General features: G+C 45.3%; 1 protein-coding gene across 3 annotated transcripts in view; it reads left to right on the top strand.

Moving 5' to 3' along the window:
- The window catches only part of EYA2 (EYA transcriptional coactivator and phosphatase 2), a 299,242-nt gene that overhangs the window by 234,221 nt on the left and 38,630 nt on the right, over positions 1-26,391 (top strand). For all 3 annotated transcript variants that reach the window (XM_005569260.4, XM_074005470.1, XM_065523240.2), the window contains one exon: positions 18,930-19,019. In XM_005569260.4, coding sequence (XP_005569317.1) covers positions 18,930-19,019 — 90 coding nt within the window. The remainder of the gene's footprint in view (positions 1-18,929; positions 19,020-26,391) is intronic.

The raw sequence follows: 26,391 nt of genomic DNA on the forward strand, positions 1-26,391 counted from the left end.
CTGCGACTTTCCCACTTGTAGCACTGGAAGTCCCAAGACCCAGGAAACCCCTCAATCCCAGGCAAATCGGGAGAATTGGTCACTCTACTCCATATCCACAATTCATTATATCTATTTATTTGTTATTTTTGCCTTTAAATTTATATCCTAGAAAAATACTTTAAAAGCTGCTAGACATGTCCAGCTGAAAGAACATTCTTCAAAGATAAAAAAAAAAAAAAAAAAATCTAAGAGGCTGAGTAGTTGCACAAAACCCCAAAAGAGGAACCGGTTTCAACATCTTTCTTTGTTCTCTTAAATTTGACCATGATTTCATCATTTGTCGTGAGTTTGACTCTTGTGATTCAGCAATGACGGAATTTATCCTACAGTCTTTTGGTTAAGTTCTTGTTAGTACAAATGGACCCATTATCTTTTCTATTTTTGGTGTTCTCCTACAAAATTGTCAAAGAAGCCGTTTTTTTTTTTAAACTTTACTGTTTAAACATGTGATTCAACTTATTTTTTCTTTCTGAGCATCATTTTCTTGTCTTCCTCTAAAAAAACTTTTTTTAAACAAGCTGATCTGCCTTCCAAAAGTTTCCAAGTAATTAAACCCAATTAAAACCATTAAATTCTTTCTTTCAATGACAACTTTATTATTAAAAGCTAACCGCAAGGAGGAGATTTAACTGGCAAAGCTGGGTGTTGTGTGTTAATCCGTCCCTAACCTCTGGCTGACACTTCCAAGAGATAAACCCCACAGAATAGGGAGCTGGTTTAATGAACAGCTCTAATTAATACTTTTCTTCCTCGTGGCAGAGTAATTATTTGTTCAGCTTGTAAACAGCTCCTTGGCGGTGATTTCTTAAAGACCCAGTTGGCTTGGATAGTGTGATGGTTTTGATGGGTTTTGTGTGTTTGTGTGGTTTTTTTTTTCTTTAAAAGAGAGAGGGGAGGAGATCTCCATTCCAGGATAGGTGCTGAAGCACTTTGTCCTGAAGTCCGGGACGTCAGGGTAATTGACACAGAAGAAAAGTGAGGCAAAGGCAGGCAGCAAGCTGCCTGTATTTTTGAGACATCTCCAGAGCGGGCAGGTCTGCCCTTTGCAGCGACAGTCTGCAAGCCCAGACAAGGTCCCCATGGAGACACAAGCCCAGCCCAAAGGCAGTCTGAGTGTTAAGAAAGGAAAGGGCCTGGGATTGCAAAGTGCAAGGCCAAACACCTCCCCTGACCTTCCCTCCACGTGGTACCTGAGAAAGGGACAGCCCAGTGCAAATGCTAGGTGTGACCAACCAGGCCCCGGAGAAGCAATTCTGTGAACAAGGATGACTAGCCTGCTAGTAGTGTTTGCTGCAAGCCACCCATGCATCCCAAGTGCTTTCCGCCGATCGCCTCCCCAACCTATCTCAGGGAGGTAGATGCAGTGAGTTTTCGTGAGGTTAAGTGGCCTGTCCCAAGTCACGTACCTTCTAGTAATAAGGGCAGAGCACAGATTGCAGCCAGCTGTCTGGCTGCAGGAGTCAGTCCTAACTACTGGGCAGAGCTGCCCCTTGAGACAGGAAAGTGGCACCTCCCACTCAGGTGGCGGGGAGAGACTTAGGTTTGGTTTTTCATTTAGTTCATCTCTTAGTTAGAAAACTAGTTTCATTAAACAAGTTAGAAAGCTAGTTTCATTGCCCACTCTGTAATTCCAAAGTTAATTTACTAATACTAAGGACCAAGTTTTTCATTATTTTAAAAATCATTTAGAGGAGTGATTCTCAACTAGGGGCAATCTTGTCCCTCAGAGGACATTTGGTGACAACTGGAGACATTTTTGATTGTCACAACTGGGTGGGGGGTGCCACTGAATTTAGTGGGTAGAGGCCACAGATGCTGCTCACCATCCTACAGCCCACAGGATGGAACTACAACATGGAATTATCTGGCTCAAAATGCCAACAGTGCCAAAGCTGAAAAACCCTGATTTGTAGAATCCTCAAATGTTTCATTCTTACAGAATTACTCAGATTTGTCATTCTTGTAGAATGCGCAAATGCTCACTCTAGAGGCATTTTGTAAACACACAAAAGCAGTGTTAATGCACCCATCAGTCCCCACCCCACCCCCTCAAAATTAGGCTGAATCTCTTAGTTATTTAAAAAAAAAAAAATTAATTAACTTAGTGAATTTGTTAACCAGGCCACCAGAAATTCTTCAGAAACACATCTAAAGTGCCACTAACTGTTCTTAACTGAACAGTTAGTTGTGGACGAAATTGTTAGTACAAGAATATTTGAAGACAGTTCCCAAATTCCCAAACATCTACCGCTACTCGTTATGCAAGTTTCCTTAAGAAAATGCTTATGTGGCCAAGATCGGTGGCTCATGCTTGTAATCCCGGCACTTTGGGAGGCCAAGGTGGGAGGATCACCTGAGGTCAGGAGTTCGAGATCAGCCTGGCCAACATGGTGAAATCCTGTCTCTACTAAAAATACCAAAATTAGCCAGCTGTGGTGATGCACACCTGTAATCCCAGCTACTTAGGAGGCTGAGGCAGGAGAATCACTTGAACCTGGGAAGCAGAGGTTACAGTGAGCCAAGATAACAAAAAATAAAAGAAAAAGTGTGTGAAGAGCACAAAGCAGATTAGCTAATTTCATCCTCTGAGCCTCCCTTGGGCTGAGGGCTGTGTTCAGAGATCTCTGATGCCTCTTTGGGGCTCCCAAGACTCTCCCCCCCAAGCACTAAGAGCTATGTCTGAAGCTGGAAAGATAAGCAGACAGTCCGGGAGGGCGTAATCCTGGGACTGGGTTGAGTCCAATGCTTAAGATGTCAGACTTGAAGCATCTTGGAGCAAGGGCCATAGGCTTCATGTTTCTATCTGGAAGGACTGACCATGGCATCCCATCTGCAAGACCCTTGACAAGAGCGAAACAGCTGGCGCTGCTGACAGACCAAGACATTATTCAGAGAGTGTTGCTGTTTTCTGAAAATTATCTTTGGATATGTTGCATTTGATAAGATTAATGGATCTAAAGAGGCCCTGAAGTTAATCTTTTCACAACACGCCTCTTTTTGACTCCTAGGGTGACATCCTAAAAAGACATGGGCTACAAGTGAGTGAGGGGAAAGGCTGACAGCAGAGAGAGATGGTTCTGAGCCCTTCGGCGGCAGCTAAAATGAGCGAATTCCCAATTGCGGCCAAGGTGTCTGGTTCCCGCGGAACCATTCCTGGCCTTTGGCGGGCAGGGAATGGCAGCTGACAAGGAAAGATTTTCCAGTTAGCTTTGCTTCTTTATATCAAGTCCAGGAAATTAAAGACACACATACTCCACAGCAATAAGGGAAGAAGATTTCCCACCCTGTGGGCTCTCCTTTTGTCCCCTCCGGAGACCACCAGTTGCAGTTATCAGAGAGGAAAGCCAGCCTGAGACCTGAGAAAAGAATCAGGGCTGATTCTTAGGTGTCAGCTGCCTGCCATTTTTCCTGACTTTGGAAGTGTAATTGTCATTAAACACATTATTTTATTAAAGTAAACATCAACAATTATAAATCAGGCATTTACAAAAAAAAAAAATGATGGTTATCTGTGCTAAGCTTTATGTTGTTAGTTCCCATGAAGATATATTTATGAGTAAAATGGTTAAGATTTCGGTTTCTTGAGTTTCAGACAGTCCTAGATTTGAATCCCAGCTCTGCTACTTATTGGCAGTGTGACCTTGGACAGGTCACTTCATCACTCTGAGTTTTTATTTATCTGTAAAACAGGGAAAAGATATTTTGAGGAGGAACTGGGATAATGTACACAAAGTTCACACACACTCATATATTCACTTAACAACAACAACAAAAAGGCCAGGCACGGTGGCTCACGCCCATAATCCCAGCATTTTGGGAGGCCGAGGTGGATGAATCACTTGAGGTCAGGAGTTTAAGACAACCCTGGCCAACATGGTGAAACCCTGTCTTCATAAAAAATACATGGTGGTGTGTACCCGTAGTCCCAGTGTGTCCAGAATTGGTGGGTTCTTGGTCTCACTGACTTCAAGAATGAAGCCACGGACCTCGCGGTGTGTTACAGTTCTTAAAGATGGTGTGTCCGGCCTGTAATCCCAGCACTCTGGGAGGCCGAGGCGGGCGGATCACGAGGTCAGAAGATAGAGACCATCCTGGCTAACACGGTGAAACCCCGTCTCTACTAAAAAAAATACAAAAAACTAGCCGGGCGAGGTGGCGGGCGCCTGTAGTCCCAGCTATTCGGGAGGCTGAGGCAGGAGAATGGCGTAAACCCGGGAGGCGGAGCTTGCAGTGAGCTGAGATCCGGCCACTGCACTCCAGCCCGGGCGACAGAGCGAGACTCCATCTCAAAAAAAAAAAAAAAAAAAAAAGATGGTGTGTCCGGAGTTTGTTCCTTCAGACATTCAGATATGTCTGGAGCTTCTTCCTTCTAATGGGTTCGTGGTCTCGCTGTCAGGAGTGAAGCTGCAGACCTTCGTGGTGAGTGTTATAGCTCATAAAGGCAGCGTGGACCCAAAAAGTGAACATTAGCAAGTTTTATTGCAAACAGCGAAAGAACAAAGCTTCCACAGCATGGAAGGGGACCCAAGGGCGGTTCCCACTGCTGGCTCGGGCAGCCTGCATTTATTCCCTTATCTGGCCCCACCCACATCCTGCTGATTGGGCCATTTTACAGAGAGCTGATTGGTCCACTTTACAGAGAGCTGATTGGTCTATTTTGACAGAGTGCTGATTGGTGCGTTTACAATTCTTTAGCTGGACACAGAGTCACAGAGTGCTAGTTAGCTAGATACAGAGTACCAAATGGTGTATTTACAAACCTGAGCTAGACACAGAGTGCTGATTGGTGCATTTACAATCCTTGAGCTAGAGGCAGAGTCACAGAGTGCTACCCTCCAAGTCTCCACTAGGTTAACTAGATACACAGTGCTGATTGGTGCACATAGGATCCTCTAGCTAGATATAAAAGTTTTCCAAGTCCCCATCCAGTTCAGGAGCCCAGCTGGCTTCACCCAGTGGATCCTGCACCAGGGTTGCAGGCGGATCTGCCCGCCAGTCCTGAGCCATGCCTGCACTCCTCAGCCCTTGGGCTGTCAATGGGACCGGGAGCCACCGAGCAGAGGGCAGCACCTGTCAGGGAGGCTCAGGCCCAGCGGGAGCCTACTGCAGGTGGAGGAGCTCAGACATGGCGGGCTGCAGGTCCGGAGCCCTGCCCTGTGGGGAGGCACCTAAGGCCCAGAGGGAATCTGAGTGCGGCGCCAGCGGGCCAGCACTGCTGAGGGACCCAGCGCAACCTCCATAGCTGCTGGCCGGGGTGCTAAGCCCCTCACTGCCCTGGGCTGGGGGCGCCAGCCAGCCGCTCCGTGTGCAGGGCCTGCCGAGCCTGCGCCCACACCCAGGCCTGCTGGAACTCGCACCGGCCTGCCAGCGCCTGCGCAGCCCTGGTTCCCGTCCTCGTCTCTCCCTCCACACCTCCCCGCAAGCAGAGGGAGGAGGCTTCGGCCTCAGCCAGCCCAGAGAGGGGCTCCCATGGTGCCCTGGCAGGCTGAAGGGCTCCTTGAGAGCCACCAGAGTGGACATCGAGGCCGAGGAGGCACTGAGAGTGAGGGCTGCTAGCACATTGTCACCTCTCACCAGCTACTCAGGAAGCTGAAGCAGGAGAATCACTTGAACCCAGGAGGCGGAGGTTGCAATGAGCCAAGATCATGCCACTGCACTCCAGCCTGGGTAACACAGCAAGACTCTTGTCTCAAAGAAAGAAAAAGAAATTAACGAAGCGTCTGCCATTCAAGCTGTGATCTAGATATGAGGGACACAGTAATAACTCCCATGGAGTTTGTCTGCTACTTGGAGGAGAAGCACAAAAAATTATAAATAAATAAATAAGAGCATTTCAGTCAATGATAAATGGTGTTTAAAACTCCAAGAGTAATGGGATGTGGAGGGAGTGGGGAGGAACATCTTAGTTTATTTCATAGGGAATGGTCAGAGAAGACCTTTCTGGCATTGAAAGTTACAAAGGATCCAGCCGTGAAAGAGCCTGGGAAGAGGGGATTTCAGGCTGAGGAACAGCATGTGCAAAGGCCCTGAGGCAGGAGCAAGTTTGGCAGGTTCAAGGCAGAGTGGAAGAGTAGGTGGATACTAGAGCACATGAGGCCTCTGAAAGACGGTGGCTTTACTCAGAGGGCCAGGGGAAGGCAGTGGGTTTTAAACGAAAAGCACAGCTCTGATGGTTATTTTAAAAAGAGCACTCTGGCTGCTGTGTGGACAACAGACATGGGGGACAAGGGAGGCTAGCTGCCTTTATAGTGGCCCAGCACACAGATGGGCTCCTTGCCTTCCTCCTTCACCGCCCACCGCTCTTGGTGATGGACTAAAGGTGCCTTGGAAATAAAATAAATGACAACATGCAAATAAAGTGCCGAGCGCAGGAGCAGGTGCACAGTAGGCCATCCAACAGCAAAACTCTGGTAAGAATTATTATTTTGGGGAACTATCTCTTAATCGCTTTCTCCTTGAAAAACCTGGAAGAAATCAGGCAATTGAGGTATAAGGACCAGGTGAAGTACTAGAGCCCTCAGGTCAGGGAAAGTTACAGGGAGCACAACTGCTCCCCCCAACCCCAGTCACATGCGTGTCCCCCTCCAACCCCCACCATGGATCAGATCAAATGAGGATGGCTAGCATAGGGGTCTGAGTCACTGCCTTAGCTGCCAGTTTTTCCTATAGCAGATTTCAACCTTAAAATAAATCTCTTAAAATGCCCCTTTTATGATCCCGAAATGGAAACCCCAAATAATATAGCTTACCACTCACTACTTTAAAAAAATGAACATAGTATCCTAACTGTAATTGAAAGGAAAGAAAGAAAAGAAGGTTTATTTTCTAAAAACATGTATTTCAGTATGTAAATGTTCAGTCATGACCACAATAGAAGACATGACAAAGGAATCCGATACTTCCACGCACTTCTCATTTAAAAGGTTGCATTTCAGAGAACTAGAAAGATCTAGGGCCATTCTCTACTAGAAGTAAAGGAAAATGGAAGAACAGACATGGGATGGACCATGGGATACAAACAAGTATATTCAGTGTTTATCAAAACCATGCAAAGCCCAGGCGTAGTAACTCACGCCTGTAATCCCAACACTTTGGGAGGCCAAGGTAGGCAGATCACCTGAAGTCAGGAGTTCAAGACCAGCCTGGCCAACATGGTGAAACCCCATCTCTACTAAAAATGCAAGAATTAGCCAGATGTGGTGTCAGATGCCTGTAATCCCAGCTACTCGGGGGGCTGAGGCAGGAGAATCACTTGAGCCTGGGAGGCAGAGGTTGCAGTGAGCCAGGATTGCGCCATTGCACTCCAACCTGGGCTACAAGAGTGAAATTCCATCTCAAGAAAAAAAAAAAAATCAAAAATACTCTGTGTTTATTTCTATAAAGGAGTTAGATTCTAGACTCTGATAATTAGAAACAAGTTTTTCACAACATGAGTGTTCGTCAGGAGATATAAAAGTCACATGGGTTGTGGGACAATTTTTCTTTATGTACAACTTCCTACAGTGCATTATAAGACATTGATATCCTTGGCACCCCCAAATACCACTATCCCTCCCAACTATTACAACAAACAAAATGTTTCCCCCACAAATTTCCAAACCACTGTCTAGGCAGAGGTGCCACACCTGCTGAGAACCACTGCCCTAAAACCGATTCATGAGTTGGTATACTCAAAATAACTGCATTTGGTAGTTTTATAATTGCATACTGTGGTGGGCAAATGCCACCCCAAAGATGTCCACATCCTAGTCCCCAGAACCTGTGGCTGTTAACCTTCTATGGCTAAAGGGACTTTGCAGCTGTGATTATGTGTCCCCGATGTAATCCACAAGGGTTTTTATAAAAGGGAGGGTGGTCAAAGTGGGCGGAAGGAGCTGTGAGGCCAGAAGCAAGATGTTGGAGTGACGTGAGGAAGGGGCCACGAGCCCAGGAATGCAGGTAGCCTCTAGCAGCTAAAACAAGCAAGGCAGCAGTCTTCTCTTCTGAAACCCTCAAAGGAATGCAGCCCTGCAGACACCTCCCATCTCTAGAATTATTAGAGAATAAATGTACATTGTTTAAAGCCACTAAGTTTGTGCTAATGTGTTATGGCAGCCACAGGAAACTATATTACATGTGTTTATATTCATGGTGACTTTCCATTTATGGTGACTACACCAGGTTTTCTATTTATGATCATAATAACAAGTTTCTTTCTAAACTAAAATGCACTTAGGTTTTGTTTCTGTTTTTGTCTTTGAGACAGGGTCTCACTCTGTTGCCCAGGCTGGAGTGCAGTAGTGCAATCATAGTTCACTGTCACCTCAATCTCACAGGCTCGAGCAATCCTCCTGCTAGGACTACAGGCACACACCACCACACTCAGCTAATTTTTTAATTTTTTGTAGAGTTGAAGTCTTACTATGTTGTCCAGGCTGGGCTTCAGTTCCTGGGCTCAAGTGATCCTCCTGCCTCAGCCTCCCAAAGCACTGGGATTATGAGCGTGAGCCACCACACCCCCAGTGAGGTTTTTTAAAAGGAGGGAGTAGCCAAATTAAATGAAAATATTAAGTTAATAATAACACAGCTACTCTGTATCTTGGCAGAACTTGCAAAGGTGTTCCAAGAATGGCCCTAGTTTGGAAAATAACAGGTTAAACTATCGCATGGGAATTTCTCAGTGGGAGAGGTCTTCTGTTGGAAGATTCTGAATGCTGCTGCTTTTTGTTAGTAATACCTAGGCACCAGGTGTTTTGCAAGACACATCACACGCAAATCCTCAGGAGCCCTGGAAAGGACTCACTGCTTATGTTCAGCTGAAGAAACTGAGGCTCAGGGAGGGTGAACATCTCCTTCAAGGTGATGTACGTGGGGAATGACAGCCCCAGGATTTGAACCTGGGTCCTGCCAGCTCCATGGGTGATGCTCTCAGCCACTTTGCTTCAGGGAGATTCTTGTCCATGGCCACATTCATGGATACCTTGTGAATGATGGAGGCAATTTGTGGTGGCCATTTGGGTGAGTCCCTTGTCCCATTAGGCAATGCTTGTATAAGGGAGAGATTACTCTTTTCAGACCAGATAATCACCCAGGCGCTTCCATGGACTTGGCTTCAGTCACCTTGGGGTGGGCGTCGCAAGAGGTGCCATCAGAAGAGAAGACAGTCTTTCCAAAGTGCTTCCTGGCAAAGTTCGACCGTTGCTAAGATGTAAAGAAACACTTGGGCTTGTTCAGCGGGCCTTGTCTACACTAGAAACACCCATTTTTGCTTGGAATTGGCAGATTGCATGCCGAGTTAAGAATCTTTTGATTATAAGCAACAGAAATTCAAGGCACATCAGCTTAGGCCAAAAAGGAAAATTTCTTTGTTCATGTCACCAAGATGTCCAAAAGTAGACCTACGCAGGGTGGGATCTGGGTCCCTAAATATTTTCATATGGATCTGTGTGCATTGTCAAGAAGGCTCTGCCTGTAGGGTGACAGAGATGGCTGCCGGCATCCTTGAGCCTAGTTCTAGCAGCTCAGCCACCCCAGGGGAAAAAAGGTGCCTCTCCCAGGAGTCATAGCTAAAGTCCTCAGGCCAGTGTCCATTGGCTCATAATCATCCTTGAATCAATCACTATGATTCTGGCCAGGGATAGGTTATGAGATCACCCTGAAAGACCCATGATAGGTGTTATTTTTACTAAAAGTTATTAACTGCTAATTTACAGATATGAACGCCTATTCTCAGAGAGATTGGCTATCTCCACATATCATGCTGCCTCCTTTGCTAACCGGCTGTTTTTTAAAGGTGTCTAATAAAGACACTGTGTTGCGAATCCCCAGGACCACCTTCGGCCTCGATGATTGACTAGAACTCATAAGGCTCAGAGAAGCTGTTAGGCTTTCAGTTACAGTTTATTACAGTAAAAGGACACAGATTAAAATCAGCATAGGGAAAAGGCACATGGGGTGAAATCCAGGAGAGATCAGGCACGATCTTCCAGGAGACCTCTCCCAGGAGTCCTCTCCCAGGGGAGCACGGACACTCCACCTAATTCTCCCAGCAACATGTGTGCCAACACATGCCAAGTGATGTCCAACTGGGGAAGTCCACTTAAGCCTTGATGTCCACTTAAGCCTTGATTGGGGGTCAGTGACATAGGTATGCAGCACCTGAGTAACTGACCTCAGCCACTCAGACACCAGCCCCCCAGAGCAAACACAGGCATTCACCATAAACCACATTCTTAACCTAAACTATCTGATCAACTGGAAGTGCTTGGCGTGGCCCAAGGGCTAGGAGCTCATGCACCAGGAACTGGCCAAAGGCCAGACCTGAAGACAGACATTTCTTAAGGAATGTGCAGGGTTTGAGCAACCCAGGCCTGCTGAGTTAACCCTTTCCTGCACAGCCAGCCTCTAAATCTTCATAGCAGAAACCCAAATGAAATCAACCAAATGGCTCGTCCCAAGTAAAGACCACCAGATAACGTAGATGTCTGATGCACTTGGAGATTCCACAGAGGGGACAGCACATCCCTTCTGCCCAGTCATGCAGCTGATCCATGGAAGGCAGACGTTTCCTCGGAGCAAAAGAGCCGTGACAGGCATGATGGCATAACCAGAGGATTGTGGAGTCTGGAGTCAGATTAGACCTGAGTTCAGTGCCAACACTGACTCTTATAAGCTAAGTGACATTGAACAAGCTACACAGTAATAATAGTAACAGTAATAGCAATATAAACAGTAGCTGTTATTAAACTAACACTTATTCACACCTTGCTATGTTCCAGGCATGGTTCTAAGCTCTTAAACAGTCATTAACTTAGTGTTTTTAACTTTTTTTACATGGTCACAGTAAGAAATACATTTTACACTATGACCCATCACATACACACACACGCCACAAACATACACACATACCCCAACTGAAATAGGTGTTCACCATTGCTGTGTATGATAGATTCTGATATTTTGTTGTCTATTCTAGGGATTAACACACTTTTCCTGTAAAGGGATAATAAGTATTTTAGGGTTTCAGCTAGGTTCGGTGGTGACTACTCAACTATGCCACTGTACCATGAAAACAGCCATAAATGAACACTAAGTGAACAAATGGGCACTGCTGGGTTCCAACAAAACTTTATTTACAAAAACAGACAACAGGCCATAGTTTGCTGACCCCTGGATTCTATCACATTTCTTCCAGTCTTTTTTTTAGTGCTGGTCATTAAACTTTCACTAAAGGGATTATAACCTCACTTTTATAAAAACGTATTTAATCTTTACAACAATCCTATCAGGTACGTAAGCCCATTTTACAGATAAGAAACTGAGACACACTGAAGTTAAGTAACTTGTAAGAAGTGGAACTGGCCTTAATCACAGGTAATCTGGCTTAGAGCCCACCTTCTTCACCTGTCCAACAAAGCACTCACTAGAGATTGGCCATTATCATTATCAACATTATTATTATTATTATTCAGCCAGAGTTAGGTTATGAAAGAACTCATGTTTGAATTATGAAGGAACTCAAAATCCCACAGTCACATAAACCAGTTTCAGGATGAAATCGGCATGCCTTCCTTTTGTTCAAAGGGTTGTGCAGCTAATTAGTGTGTAAATCTCACGTCTTTGAATTGAACACATTTTAGAGTCATCTATTACAAAAGTGCTGCATGCTTAAAATAGAAAACTTGCCACATCTGTAATCTCAGCACTTTGGGAGGCTGAAGCAGGAGGATCACTTGAGGCCAAGAGTTCAATACCAACCTGGGCAACATAAGGAGACCCAGTAATAAGTAATTAGTTAAATAATTAATTAATTAGCTAGGTGTGGCGGTGCAAGCCTACAATCCTAGCTACTCAGGAGGCTGAGGTGTGAGGATCAAGAAGGTCAAGGCTGCAGTGAGCTGTGGTCACGCCACTGCACCTCCAGCCTGGGTGGCATAGGTCGACCCTGTAAAAAAAAAAAGAGAGAGAGAAAGGAAGGAAAGAAAAGAAAGAAAGAAAGAGAAAACGGAAAATCCAGGAAAAAAAAAATCTTTAATGGATAGAGTTCTGATTCATTAAAACAATTTTTTGGTAAAAATTTGTATTTGTTATTTTGAAATCAGAACAGTCGCCTCCTAATCTATGCAGACTGGGAAGTAGACTTCCGATATGGCATGAATTGGAGAGCTGATAAATTTGAGGATGGTGGAGACACTTGATAGAAAACAACTGTTTAGTCTTAATTAACTATGAATAACTTCGGCATTCACATTTTGAAACTTCCGAGAACTAGCATGCCATTCTCCTCATACATGTTTGCTTTACATCAGATTAATTTTATTTTAAGAAAGATTTTTTTTATATTCTTATCCTCTCCCTTTCATCCAAGAAATACAACCTTACATCCCAAAATAGTGACCCACAAGGCAGATCTTTGGGCCGCCTACATGGTCCCACCATCCTCCTCTAAATAAGAGAACTTTGCCTGTAATTGCAGCACTTTGGGAGGCCGAGGCAAGAGGATCACTTGAACCAAGGAGTTTGAGATGACCCTGGGCCACATAGCAAGACCCTGTCTCTACACAAAATAAAATAGAAGCCAGGTGTGCTAGCACACGTCTCTAGTCCTAGCTACTTGGGAAGCTGAGGCAGGAGGACTGTTTGAGTCCAGGGGTTCAAGGCTGCAGTGAGCTATGATCACACTCCAGCCTGGGTGACAGGGGAGACCCTGTCTCAAAAAAAAGAACTTCATCAAGAATGCATAACAATTATGTTACTGAGCTGCCATCCAGGTCCGTAGCCTGTCTCCTAAAGGGCAGTTCCAACTTGAAGCTTCCTCACCAGCCTCCCAAACAAGTGTGCAGAACCCACCACACCCTCATAAAAACTGAATCCGGAGAAATCTGTAGAGCATTAGGGCACACTAAGAAAATCTACAGCGTCTTTGTCTGATCTGTACCTTCACTGCAAGAGAACCACCCACAAATTCTCTAGTCAAACAAAGATGACATTCCATCCTTAGTCCCCAGCGTGGTCCTTCCCGGGATGAGTTACACACTGAAGCCTGTTTTGGAAAAACTACCAATTCTCCGTTCATTCTGTTTTAAATTGATTTTTTTTTTAAAGTAATCCACTTATGCTGTTGCTTGTTTAGGAAATTAACCACTGTTTTGTTTTGTTTTTTAATCCAAAGAATATGTCATGCTTCAGAAAATGGGTTTCACATGAGTGGCATGTTAAAAGCTTTTGTATCAACTGATTTGGGATGTTCCTGCTGGGTTTGCAGAAACTGATTCTTTGCTTAAAGGCTCAAGGAAGGGGACTTGGGGATTTTGACAACAACCGATGCTTGTGGAGTGCCTGCTGCAGCCCAGGCCCTGGGCAAGGTGCTTCCACACATGCTATCTGATTTAATCCTCACTCCAGTGTTAGGTGGTAGCGGCATCAGGCTGGACTTGAAGGGGTCAGTGGCCCGAAAGAGCATGGTGTGAAAGCTGTCATATGTTAGGCTTTATTTGACTGCAAGAAGTTCTGGGTCAGACGGAGGGTTCCCTCCAATCTGTCCTCTATGACTAAAGTCAAGACCCCAGAATGGAATACTGACGGTGTATAGTAGGGCTGCATTCAGCAAGACAGTCCAGGATGAAACTGATGGCTTCTGTCTTGTCCTCACTCCAGATGTATTTCACATAAATTAATACTGAGTCCGCACCAAATTTTTTTTTTTTTAGTTTCTTGGTCTCTGCAACCCTGGAAAAACATTTCCTACTTGGATAAAGTGTTCTGACCCAGGGCAACACTGTGTTACTTAACTTCTGAGTTAGCCATGCTTTTCTGAGGCTATTCCAGACTTTTTTGCCTCTGTGCAACTAGTTTTTATCGTGTTTTTTGAAAAGAGGTACCACCTACATAGCTTAAAACAATCTTAGGAAAATCTGAAATAATAAGAATGCTCCAAGAGTAGGTGGGTATTCTAAAGGCTTGTCATATAAACATTTGGGTGTCTTCAATTTTTAGAAAGATGTTTAATTATATAATAAATATTTGAATCCCTTCTCTTTTAAAAAATTCTAGAAGGCTGGGCATGGTGGCTCATGCCTATAATTGTAGCACTTTGGGAGGCCAAGGTGGGTGGATTGCTTGAGCTCAGGAGTTCGAGACAAGCCTGGGCAACATGGTGAAACCCCTGTCTCTACAAAAACATACAAAAAATTAGCCAGGCATGGTGGCGCACACCTATAGTCCCAATTACTTGGGGGCTGAGGCAGGAGGATCACTTGAACCTGAGAGGTCGAGGCTGCATTGAGCCAAGATTGTGCCACTCTACCCTGGATGACAAAGTGAGACCCTGTCTCAAAAAAAAAAAAAAAAAAATCAAAAATCTAGAATATTCTAGAGAACACTAAAGTTCACTTTGACCATCACTTTTAATTCCTGTTGTCTCCTCTCTGCCTTCTAGAAGTAACTGCCTTTCTTTTTGTGTATAGCCTTTCAGATATGTATAAATATATAAGCGCACATGGAAAATATAGTAACATTTTATGTGTCTCTAATAAATGGTGATAACATACAGTACATAGTACATACTGCAATCAGAAAACTTTTTTCACTCCAATATATTTTTTGATGTGTCCCTGTTAATACATGGAGATCTGGTTCATTTCCTTCCATTGAAATTTCATTTCCCATTGTATGAATAGACCACATTTCATTTTTCAAGTCTCCTTTGAAGTGATAGCTAAGTTATTCCCAGTCTTTTGCTATTTACTAACAATTCTGTAATGAACATCTTTGATATGTCCCCTTGCTCATGTGTATGAGATTTTCTGTAGGATAGATAATGAAAAGTGAATTTACTGAGTATGTTACCTAATCCAAGAAATATATGCCTATAGTTTAATATTCATAGTTCTACAAAGGAATATATGTGGAAAACAGCAGTCCTCAGTGACTGCCCACCACCCTTTTTTCCTGCCCAGGGGCAACAACTTTCAACTCTTGCTGCTGCCTTTAAAAATGTAACCTCCTTGGCCGGGCGCGGTGGCTCAAGCCTGTAATCCCAGCACTTTGGGAGGCCGAGACGGGCGGATCACGAGGTCAGGAGATCGAGACCATCCTGGCTAACACGGTGAAACCCTGTCTCTACTAAAAAAAAATACAAAAAACTAGCCGGGCGAGGTGGCGGGCGCCTGTAGTCCCAGCTACTCGGGAGGCTGAGGCAGGAGAATGGCGTAAACCCGGGAGGTGGAGCTTGCAGTGAGCTGAGATCCGGCCACTGCACTCCAGCCTGGGCGACAGAGCAGACTCCGTCTCAAAAAAAAAAAAAAAAAAAATGTAACCTCCAAATTATTATTGTTATTTTTTCTGATACGGAGTTTCGCTCTTGTTACCCAGGCTGCAGTGCAATAGCGCAATCTCGGCTCACCGCAACCTCCACCTCCTGGGTTCAAGCGATTCTCCTGCCTCAGCCTCCCGAATAGCTGGGATTACAAGCATGCACCACCACACCTGGCAGATTTTTGTACTTTTAGTGGAGACAGGGTTTCTCCATGTTGGTCAGGCTGGTCTCGAACTCCTGACCTCAAGTGATCTACCCGCCTTGGCCTCCCAAAGTGCTGGATTACAGGCGTGAGCCACTGCACCCAGCCTCACCCCCAAATTTCTAAGTAACATCCTTAGGTGCTACTTCTTGATTCTTTTTTTTCCCCCATTGTAGGCATGATCTCTGGCTTCCCAAAATATACTAATTGAGCTCTCTTTTCTCACCCTTGACTCCATCACACACATGCAAACTTTCTCTTCATGTCTTCCCAGTATCAATCAGTCATACCTTGAGCTTTATTAATATGCGGTATTTGCCTTCTTACAACTATATAAATACTTTTCACAGAAAAGTCATTTGGTATACAATAATTACTTTTCCTTCTCTGTGTGCTGGCCTGGGAGGTGACATCTTTCAGAATAAATCCTTTCAGCAAACAAGTCTGGGTGGCAGCTCCTTCTTGCTTCTTGTCCAGTACATGGAGGGTTGGTAATCAGTGATTAGGTGCACGAATTGCTCTGTCAAAGAGGAGTGTGTGATTGTGCAGAGGTGAAATGCTTTGGATATGAGTAATGCAAAACCTTTTCCCAGGTCACACACTGATTCCCTCCTAGGCCCTGAAAAGTTTGTTTTCCTCATTTTCTCTTCATTTTTCACTGAGTACCCTGCCCCGTCGAGTTCCAGCCAGGACCAAGAGTGCTAAGCTTTGGCTCTCGGGGCCTTGATGAAGTGTTTTGCCTAATGGCTGTGTTCCTGGGCCTGATTCTTCACAGTTGTGTGTGTGAAGCTGAGATCACCAGCTGCATTTTTTTCTTTCTTTTTTTCAAGGGTCAAGAAGGGTTTATGTCCTTAATTATTTATTTTTATAATAGAAATAATACAGCCTCCAGTGAAAATTTTAAACAGGAAAAGGACTGTATGGAGCGAGGGGACAAGGCCCCTGTCTCCCCTCTCCCAACTCAGCCCCTTTGAGTCCTCAGAAACAGTGTTGTTTCAGAACCAGATTACCTACGTTCCAATCTCAGCATTTGTTAGCTTGTATGGCCTTGAACAAGTTGCCTAACCTTTGTGTGCCTCCGTTTTCTCATCTATAAAATGGGTGTTTTCGTCCATTTAGTGTTGCTATAATAGAATACCTGAGGTTGCATAATTTATAAAGAAAAGGGGTTTATTTGACTTACGATTCTGGGGGTTGGCAAGTTAAAGATTGGGCAGCTGTACCTGGTGAGGGTCTCAAGCTGCTTCCACTCATGGTGCAAAGTGGAAGGGGAGTCAACATGTGCAGAGATCACATGGGGAGAGAGGAAGTCAACTCTTTTAACAACTCGCACTCTTGGAAACTAATCCATTCCTGAGAGAGTGAGAATTCACTGACTCTCATGGGAAGGCATTAATCTATTCATGACCCAAACACCTCCTACTAGGCCTTACCTCCCGACACTGCCACCTTGGAGATCAAATTTCAACACGAGTTGTGGCAGGGACAAACCACATCCAAACCATAGCAATGGAAAAATAATAGTGTTCACCTTACAGAGTTTTGTGGGGATTAAATGAGTTAATACTTATAAATTGGCACAGAGAAAGCACTTCATAGATATTAGCCAGGAATATTATTAACAGTGTGTTTTATATCCTTCTAGACTAGTGGTTCTTAACCTTGACTGCATATTGAAATCACCTGGGGAGCTTTAAATTTCTTGGTGCCTAGACCCTGCTCTCAGCAATTCTGATTTTATTGGTCTGGAGAGCAGCCTAGGCATCAGGATTTTTAAAGGCTTCTCAGAGCATTACAATATGCATCCAGGGTTGGAAACCATTGTGCTACATATTTTCCATGTGTATCAGTTAGGATAAGCAAGGGTAGGCTGCAGTAACAAACATCCCCAAAATCTCATCTACTTCGCATTTATGATACATGTCCATTGTGGTCAACTGCATCTCTGATCCACATCATCTTTATTCTGGAACCGAGGCCAACAGAATATGTGTGGGCGTTGGTGAACATAGCTGCCTTCCAGGCTAACAGAATAAATATCCAGAGTATTTACAGCCTTGTGAAGTGAGAAAAGAGAGTGCATGGGGAAGTGTGTACTGGCTCCTAAAACTTCTAAAAACTTCTGACCAAAAGTGAAACATAACTTTTGCCCACATATCACTGGCCAAAGCAAGTTGCATGGTCCAGTTTCTAAGTAACATGCATATGTGCTCCTTCTGGTAGCCCATAAAAGAAGTATGTTCTTTCAGTTTTAGGTATGATCTCTTGCTTCCCAAAATACAAGAATTGAGCTCTCTTTTCTCACCCTTGACCCCATCACACATAGGCAAACATTCTCTTCATGTCCTCCCAATATTAATCAATCATAACCTGAATGGAACAGGATGGATATGTGTCAGGGCCTGGATAGTAAATGTTTTAGGCTTTGTAGGACACACAGTCTGCTCACCTCTGACTTTGTAGTACAAGAGGAACTTTAGACAATACACTGATTTTTTTTTTTTAATGTAAAAACCATTCTTAGCTCATTAGTCATACAAAAACAAGGAGCAGGCCAGGTTTGGCGAGGGGGCTGCAGTTTGCCAACCCCTGCTACATATCATCCTTTCGCAGGGAGAAGCACCTCAGGGAGGGACCCCCAGTATGGGTGAACAGCAGTACAGTCTGTCACACTATGTATACAGAAAGAAGGCACTTTCATTGCACAGTTGTGCAAATTCATATGTTGTACTGTGTTGCAGCTTGCTTTCGTTACTTAGTACTGTATCTCTTGATGACAGTTTCATATCAGTTACTCCACAATGACTTCATTTGTATAATGGCTGCCTAGTTTTCCTGCCTATGAATGTACCATAGTGCCTTTGTGTTCGTGCGTTTTTATCATTAACCCTCTATTGTTGGATAACAGGGATTTTTTTAAATATCAAGAGGAGTAAGGCAGTGTGCATAGAGAGATTGTTGGAAAGAGAGACTCAACATCTCAACTCTCTCAGTGGTTTATACTGAAATCTTCCAGACCTCCCTGATAACAAAAATGTATTGGAGGGAACCCCTGAAAGCCAGGAGGCCCTTTTTTATTACAGCCATGTCATATCTGTGATAAGTGTCCTTGCAACACTGAACACTGTTGCAATCCCAGGGTCATTTTCCAGGAGATTTAAATACTGGAGAGGGTAAAAAGAAATGGCGAAAAACTAGAAGTGAGATCCTGGAAGCTGTATGACATTATTATCACACCAGCCCCACACAGAGACACATTGTAGGCCACGCATGAGCCAAGCAGATGAGGTAAAACCAAAACTGCTTTTCAGCAGTGGGATGGGACCAAAAGAGTGGCTGAGATTCCTCAGGCTCCCCTCACATGTGATTTTCCCCTTCTCTACCTCACAGGACACCACGACGTCTGTGCGCATCGGCCTCATGATGGAAGAGATGATCTTCAACCTTGCAGATACACATCTGTTCTTCAATGACCTGGAGGTTTGTGGTTGCTGATTTCATTTAATATTTGCCATGTTTAATCATCTGCATCTAGTTTATGGGAAGAAGGATGCTGCCTTTCCTTTCTTTTTTTTTTTTTTTTTTCCTTTTTCATTTAGAAGCTTGAAACTTTTGCTAACAACCCCCAAAAAGGCCCGAATCTGTGGCCGGTGATGGTTTATTGGAAACACACTTAGCTCAATTATCTCCCTAGCTTTCCTGTGCAGTTAACGGGCTCTTCTCTGTTCCAGCGATGATGTCCACTGGCAGTTTTACTAATCCAATAAAGGCTATATAGTTTCTTCCTCCTGAAATTTGCTATTTAATAAGTTTATTAAGGCAAATTAGTACAGATCCTCCCGGGTCAGTAATAATTAGCAGTGGCCCAGGATGGAAGCTTTTAAAAACAATTTACATTCCCCTGAATGCATGTTTTACAAAGAGAAAGAATGAGAGTAAGCAGAGGGAATATGCTTATTTAAAGTATCTGCTCCTGAGCCCGTAAGCAAGATCCAAGGGAGGTAGGGAAAAAAGCGGGAGAGTAGCTTCAAAAATAAATTGAATTTATTTGTTTATACCCAGCCTATGTCAGAAAGGATTTCGAATGGGAAACATATTTAAAATAGAACTAGTAATACAAAGGCAAAGGGAAGCAAAGCTATGTCATGAATAAGGGTAAGACGTTGTACAAAAAAATCCAGGCTCAGGCTAAGTATTGCGATCAAGTTCAGAATGTATCACTTCCTGGTAGCCAGAGTAAAGAGGGGAATACAATGAGTTACTTCCCTCTAATGAAAGAGCAAGCAACTTTCTCCAATGTGAAGGAAGGGTTTGGGCTAATAAAAGGATCAGTATGGGAATCTTCTGGCTTTGTAAATTATGTTCACCTTATTGGTTCAACAGATTGAAAAATAAAGGCAACCTAAAATGAAACTGTATACAAAAGAAAAATTCTGTATCTCTTAGTAGGGATATTTTTTCCTGGAATCTGGAATATCCCTGGGGACTAAACTGTGAAGTAGAAATATAAAGGTTACGGATTTCAAATCCATCCTGGCTAGCCCAAGGCACCACTAATATTTATCATTAGGAAAGCATACAGATTTTTCTTTCTAGTCTGCAGGCTAGAGTTCCAGAGAGAGGAATCCTTGCTGAAATAATCAAAGTTGTGTTTTGTCCAATCTACGTAAGCCTCTTGGGCCTCAGTCTTCACATCTATAAAATGGAATTGGTATTCTCTGCCCAACATCTGTTTTAAAGAGCAGAACTAGGTAGAAACTTGAGGAAGAAAGAGAGCTTTGGAGCAATGGAGAATAAATACCCTTGGCTTCAAGGCCTGGGACTGTCTGTTTATTCAGAAGCAAAGTGCAGACTCGCTTCATGATGGCGTCTATGGCTTGAAGGACACAAAAGAGAGAGAGAGAGAGAGAGAGAGAGAGAGAGAGAGAGAGAAACCATGGCCGTTGAATTCAGTGAGTACTTATGGAGCCTAATGCAGTAAAGACTCAGCCGATTGCAAAAATCAAAACCCAACTCGCTTTAACCGAGAGTGGAAATTATTGGCTCTTGTAGTTGAAAAGTCCAGTGATTTCATTCTTGCTTATCGCCCCCACTTCTGTGAGAACAGCGACCACCCTGTCTGATTAACCCTGAATCCCCGGGGCCAGGCAGTAAACAACCAAGCAAATCCATAAACAAGACCATTTATGATAATAAAAAGGATATGAAGAAAATAAAATAATCAGATGTGAGAGCAAGTGACATGGGATGGAGGAGGATGCGGGGGGGCAGCATTCTTGAGGGGGCCAGTCCAGGGAAGGCCTCTTAAGGCAGTAACACTTGAGGTAAAAGATGACAAGCAGCCAGCCAGATGGAGATCAGCGGCAGGGGGCTGGGCACAGCAAGTGCAAAGGTCCTGAGTGAGAACCAGCATGAAGCCCCCGGGATCAGAGAGAAGGCGTGGGGGCCGTAGTGCAGGAGTAAAGGTATGGGGGCGGCCAGGGTAGATGAGCCTGGGGCAGGAGATATCACAGCAATCAAAGCTCTTTCTAAGTGCCGTGGACATCCCTGGGGCAAGCTGGTGTTCAGCAAGGAAAGCCACATGATCTGTGTTATGTGTGAAAAAGACCTCTCTAGCTGCTGCATGGAGAGTGGGCAGTCAGAGGGGAAATGTAGGCTGGGCATGGCAGCTCACACCTGTAATCTCAGCATTTTGGGAGGCCAAGGAGGGCGGATCACTTGAGGTCAGGAGTCTGAGACCAGCCTGGCCAACATGATGAAACCTCGTCTCTACTAAAAATACAGAAATGTTAGCCAGGCGTGGTGGCGGGCGCCTGTAATCCCAGCTACTCAGGAGGCTGAGGCAGGAGAATCACTAAAACCCAGGAGGCAGAGGTTGCAGTGAGCCACGATCATGCCACTGCACTCCAGCCTGGGTGACAGAGTGAAACTCTATCTTAAAAAAAAAAAAAAAAAAAGAGAGAAGAAAAAAAATGTGGAGGCAGGGAGACCAGCCAAGAGGCTACTGCAATAGTCCAAGCAGGAGAAGAAAATGGATTGGATCCACGTGGTAGGAAGACGTGGACTTGAGGATGAGGTGAAGCCAACAGGACTTGCTAATAGACTGGATGTAGAGGTTGGGGGAGAGAGAGGTGGCAATGACTCCTAGGCTTGATCTGACCAGGACGTGTTGTCCTTCACTGAGATGTGGGCAGAACAGAGGAGGTGTTGGGTACGCAGTGGAGGATCCCATCCCCCTGTCTGGGGTACGTGGGGTTTGAGATGTCTGAGACATCCTGGAGAAGATGCCAGATCGGCCGGCAGATGTATGGGGTTGAACCTCCACTGCAGTAACATCATCAGGCATGGAATAGGTGCTTTGTGGATCTTGGTTGAACCTGTGGCTCAGAGCCAGGTATTTTGCGGGATTTGTGTGTATTTCAGGCTGACGTCTTCAGAGTCTTGCCCCACTCTGCCGTTTCTCTCTGGCCCCCGAAGTCGAAGTTGCACCTCTGGAGGGAGGATCTTAATTACCAGCTGGAGCTACTTAGGGAAGCCAGTTTGTGTTTATTTTCTAAATTTATTTCAAAAATGTCCCCAGTGCCAGAAGCCCCCAGGGCCCCCCAGCAGAATTGAAACCATGTTCTACCATGATGAAGTTAAAATTCACACAAGTGAAAACATATTGTTTGTTGGTGCAAGGCAGTCTCTGTCAAAATCTAAAGCACCGCCTTCTGCAGCTGCCCAGGGAAGCCGTGTGGACCAGGGAGAGGCATGCTCAAGGCCCCGCGAAGCCAGAAGCCTTTGTTCTCTGAGCCTGTAGGGAGTTCCTTCCCACGGCCAGCAGCTCTTTATGAAGAGCTTACCATTTGCCAGGCCCTAATGGAAGTGCTGTGGATTCAGCAGCAAACCAAACACAGCAAGATGCATGCCCACAAGGCATGGACCTTCCAGCTCAGGAGGCTGACTGTAAACAATGGAATGCAAAGTATAATGTCAGAGCAAAGTGTTCTGAAGAGACACCAAGAGAGTCAGGGAGGAGGCTGTCACCAGGGCTTTTGTTTTGTGGTGTTTGACTCTTTTTTTTTTTTTTTTTTTTTTTTTTTTGAGACAGTCTCACTCTGTTGCCCAGGCTGGAGGTGCAGTGGTGCAATCTTGTCTTACTGCAACCTCTGCTTCCTGGGTTCAAGCGATTCTCCTGCCTCAGCCTCCCAAGTAGTTGAGATTACAGGCACATGCCACCACGTCCAGCTAACTTTTGTATTTTTAGTAGAGACAGGGCTTCACCTTGTTGGGCAGGGTGGTCTCGAACTCCTGACCTCAAGTGATCTGCCCTCCTCAACCTCCCAAAGTGCTAGGATTTCAGGTGTGAGCCACCGCACCCAGGCTCCTCTGACTTTTGAGCAAAGACCTGAAGGAGGTGGAGGAGGAGGCCATGCCGACATCTGGGTAAAGAGTGTTCCAGATAGAGAGAAGCACTGTGCAAAGGCCAAGGCGTGATTAGAGTCGGTGGGCTCCAGAAACTGGGAGGAAACCAGCAAGACAGAAGCAGAGGGAACAGAAAGAATTGCGGTGGGCAATGAGGGTGACGCCTTTGGGCCATTGTAAAGCTTTGGGTAACAGCCAAGGGCGATAGAAGTCATTGGAGGGTTTGGAACAACATGATGTGACTTTGGTTCAGAAGCTGCCTCTGGCTGCCTGGTGGAGAACAGACTCCAGGGGACAGGGATTGAAGCGGGTGTCTGCATTAAATCAGCAACTTCCAGACTCCCAGGGGAAAGAATCTGTGGGGTTTAAAGAATGGTCCAGGATTGGCCTGGTGCAGTGGCTCACACCTGTAATCCTAACACTTTGGGAGCTCGAGGCAGGTGGATCACTTGAGGTCAGGTGGATCACTTGAGGTCAGGAGTTTGAGACCAGACTGGCCAACATGGTGAAACCCCATCTTTACTAAAAATACAAAACTTAGCCAGGTGTGGTAGTAGGCGCCTGTAATCCTAGCTACCCAAGAGGCTGTGTCAGGAGAATCACTGGAACCCAGGAAGTGGAGGCTGCGGTGAACAGAGATCGCACCACTGCACTCCAGCCTGGGCGACAGAGCGAGACTCTGTCTCAAAAAAAAAAAAAAGAATGGTCCGGGACACAGAAGGTGCCACATGTAGCTGTATCTTAGGATATTCTGCATGCATGTCCCAAGTTGAGGACAAAAAAGCCTTCTAATCAGTTCCATCTGCCGTTGAGTCCTGGCTCCACCATCTCCTAACCTGGGCAAGTCTCTCTATCCCTGAGCCTCAGTTTGCTCATCTATTAAATGGGTGGAAGCAAAGCCCCCACCATATAGGGTTATAAGGATGGAGCTATGTGAAAGCAGTTAGCACAGAGCCTGGCTTACCTGCCCAATATGTGGGCCTTTCCACCAGGGGGCTACCTGTGTCCCTGGGGACATGCAAGGGGGGTTCTGTGGTACCAGGGCAAATTGTTGAATTGCTACATATTTATTTTACTTGAATTAGAAAACTATAACTAGCTTGCCGACCCCTGATTTTACAATCATTTTATAAAAGTATAGGCAACACGGAAATATGACAAAGATGATGACAGTCATGAGCAGACCAGGCCTGGGTCCCAGCCAACTGCTTCAGCTTGGGCATAAATACTGACAGTTCCCTCCCCTGCTCCCTGCCGCCTTGCTTTTGTGCAAGAGCTGCCGATTTTGCAGCTTTTATTTTGCAGGGCAGGTGAACCCTCCTCTGAAATGTCACCTGGGTAAGGGTGGAAGTTCAGTTAAAATTCAAGCACCTGCTCAAGATCTGTCAAAACTGTCCTCCAGCCCCACTCTACTGCGCTCACTCTGAAAGCCGTTCGTGGGAAGCCCCGAAGCCCCACTTCCCAGGGATGTGCCACTGGCGAGTCAGAGCTGGACCTAGGTCTGTGGCCTCTGTCCCAGCCAAGCGGGAACCCCTTAGGTTTTGACTTCTGGGCTCGGATGCAGCCAGGAGGAGATACTGTTCAGCCCTGCCCTGTGAGAAGAAGAGAATGGGGAGGCCTGGCAGCTGACACTGTGCTACTGCACTCTAGCCCAGGCGATAGAGGGAGACTCCATCTCCAAAAAAAAACAAAAAAAACAAGTATTATTTATGTTTTGAGATGTCACAACTTTAATTTAAAATACATTTAAAACCTAGATTCATGTTGAATGGCTGAAATTTTATAGGCAGTGTGATTAAAGATGATTCCAAATTTCAGCAAGGGGACATTTAGTTCAGGCATGAAAAAGAAGTTAACAAGCTAAGGTAACTATAAACAACAAAGGCACCATACATAGATATAAAGCCAGAAGAAAAGGGATCTAAAGTAGACAGAGAAGGTAGGCTGACTCTCCGGTTACAGATTCTCATTATCAGCGCATCACACCAGCGGAACTCTCTGGCAATTTGCTATCCACATCCATGGCGTTTGGTAGCCCTGAAGATTGTAACAACCCCCAACCTTTTGGTTAAAATGGCAGGTGTGCTGACAAGAACTGTCTTAGGTACCCCCTGCCTGCTGGGCATCACATTCTTCTTGGTATATTTTAAAAGAACACAAGTTTGGGCCAGGCACGATGGCTCATGCCTGTAATCCCAGCACTTTGGGAGGCTAAGACGGTGAATCATTTGTAGTCAGGAATTCAAGACCAGCCTCGCCAACATGACAAAACCCCATCTCTACTAAAAATACAAAAAAAAAAAAAAAAATCAGCTGAGCAGGGTGACGTGCACCTGTAATCTCAGTTACTTGGGAGGCTGAGGCAGCAGAATTGCTTGAAACCAGGAGGCAGAGGTTGCAGTGAGCCAAGATCACACCACTGCAGTCCAGACTGGGCAACGGAGTGAGACTCCATCTCAAAATACATACATACATACATACATACACACACACACACACACACACACAAGATTTGCAGGCAAGATGCAGCGGGACCGAGGAGGGGGTCCTTCCTTGCTCTCCCTTGCCTTAGCAGGCAATCTGCCAGTGTCAGCGTGTCCTCTGGAAGCCAGGAGGTGTGCCTGGGTGAGGTGCTATCCCTGAAGAAGATGTCCAGGGGCTGGCATGGTGAGGGCAGTAGTAAGAGGGAGGCAGACAGTTTGGCCCCAGGAGGAGGTGGCTGGGGGAGGAAGCCCAGAGGGTAGAATTAATGCATCTGGCCAGGGAGTCAATGGTCGCACAGCAGCGGCTGACGTTGGTGGCACCTAGCATCATCCTGCATTGCCTGAGTTTCTGCTGCATTCTCTGGTTCTGGCCCCGTCTGCTTCTCTTCACTCCCCTTGCCATTACCTCTGTGGTCCAAGTCACCATCATCTTTCTCCTGGACGCCGTCACAGCCTTCTCACTGTCTCCTTGCTGTCTATGAATTAGGATACAAGCTCATCAAAATAACGAGGCTTAAATAAAACACAAATCTGTTTCTCTCTCATGAGAAAATCTGAAATGTGAACAATCTAGGGCCAGAAAGGCAGCTCTTCCATGCCTGAAGCCCAGGCACAGCGGCTTCCTTCCCCCCCATCCCCCAAAGACAGGGTCTTACTCTGTCACCTCTGTCACTCAAGCTGGAGTGCAATGGCATGATCATGGCTCACTGCAGCCTTGACCTTCCAGGCTCAAGCCATCCTCCCACCTCAGCCTCCTAAGTAGCTGGGACTATAGGCAGGCGTCACCATGCTCTGCTAATATTTTTATTTTCTGTAGTCTCTTATGTTACCCAGGCTGGTCTCAAACTCATAGTCTCAAGGAATCCTCCTGCCTTGAGCTCCCAAAGTGCTGGGATTACAGGCATGAGCCACCGATTCCAGGCACATTCCAGGCAGCAGGGGAAAGAAGGAGGCAGAGACAG

This window comes from Macaca fascicularis, chromosome 10, assembly GCF_037993035.2.
Source record: "Macaca fascicularis isolate 582-1 chromosome 10, T2T-MFA8v1.1".
Taxonomy (NCBI): domain Eukaryota; kingdom Metazoa; phylum Chordata; class Mammalia; order Primates; family Cercopithecidae; genus Macaca; species Macaca fascicularis.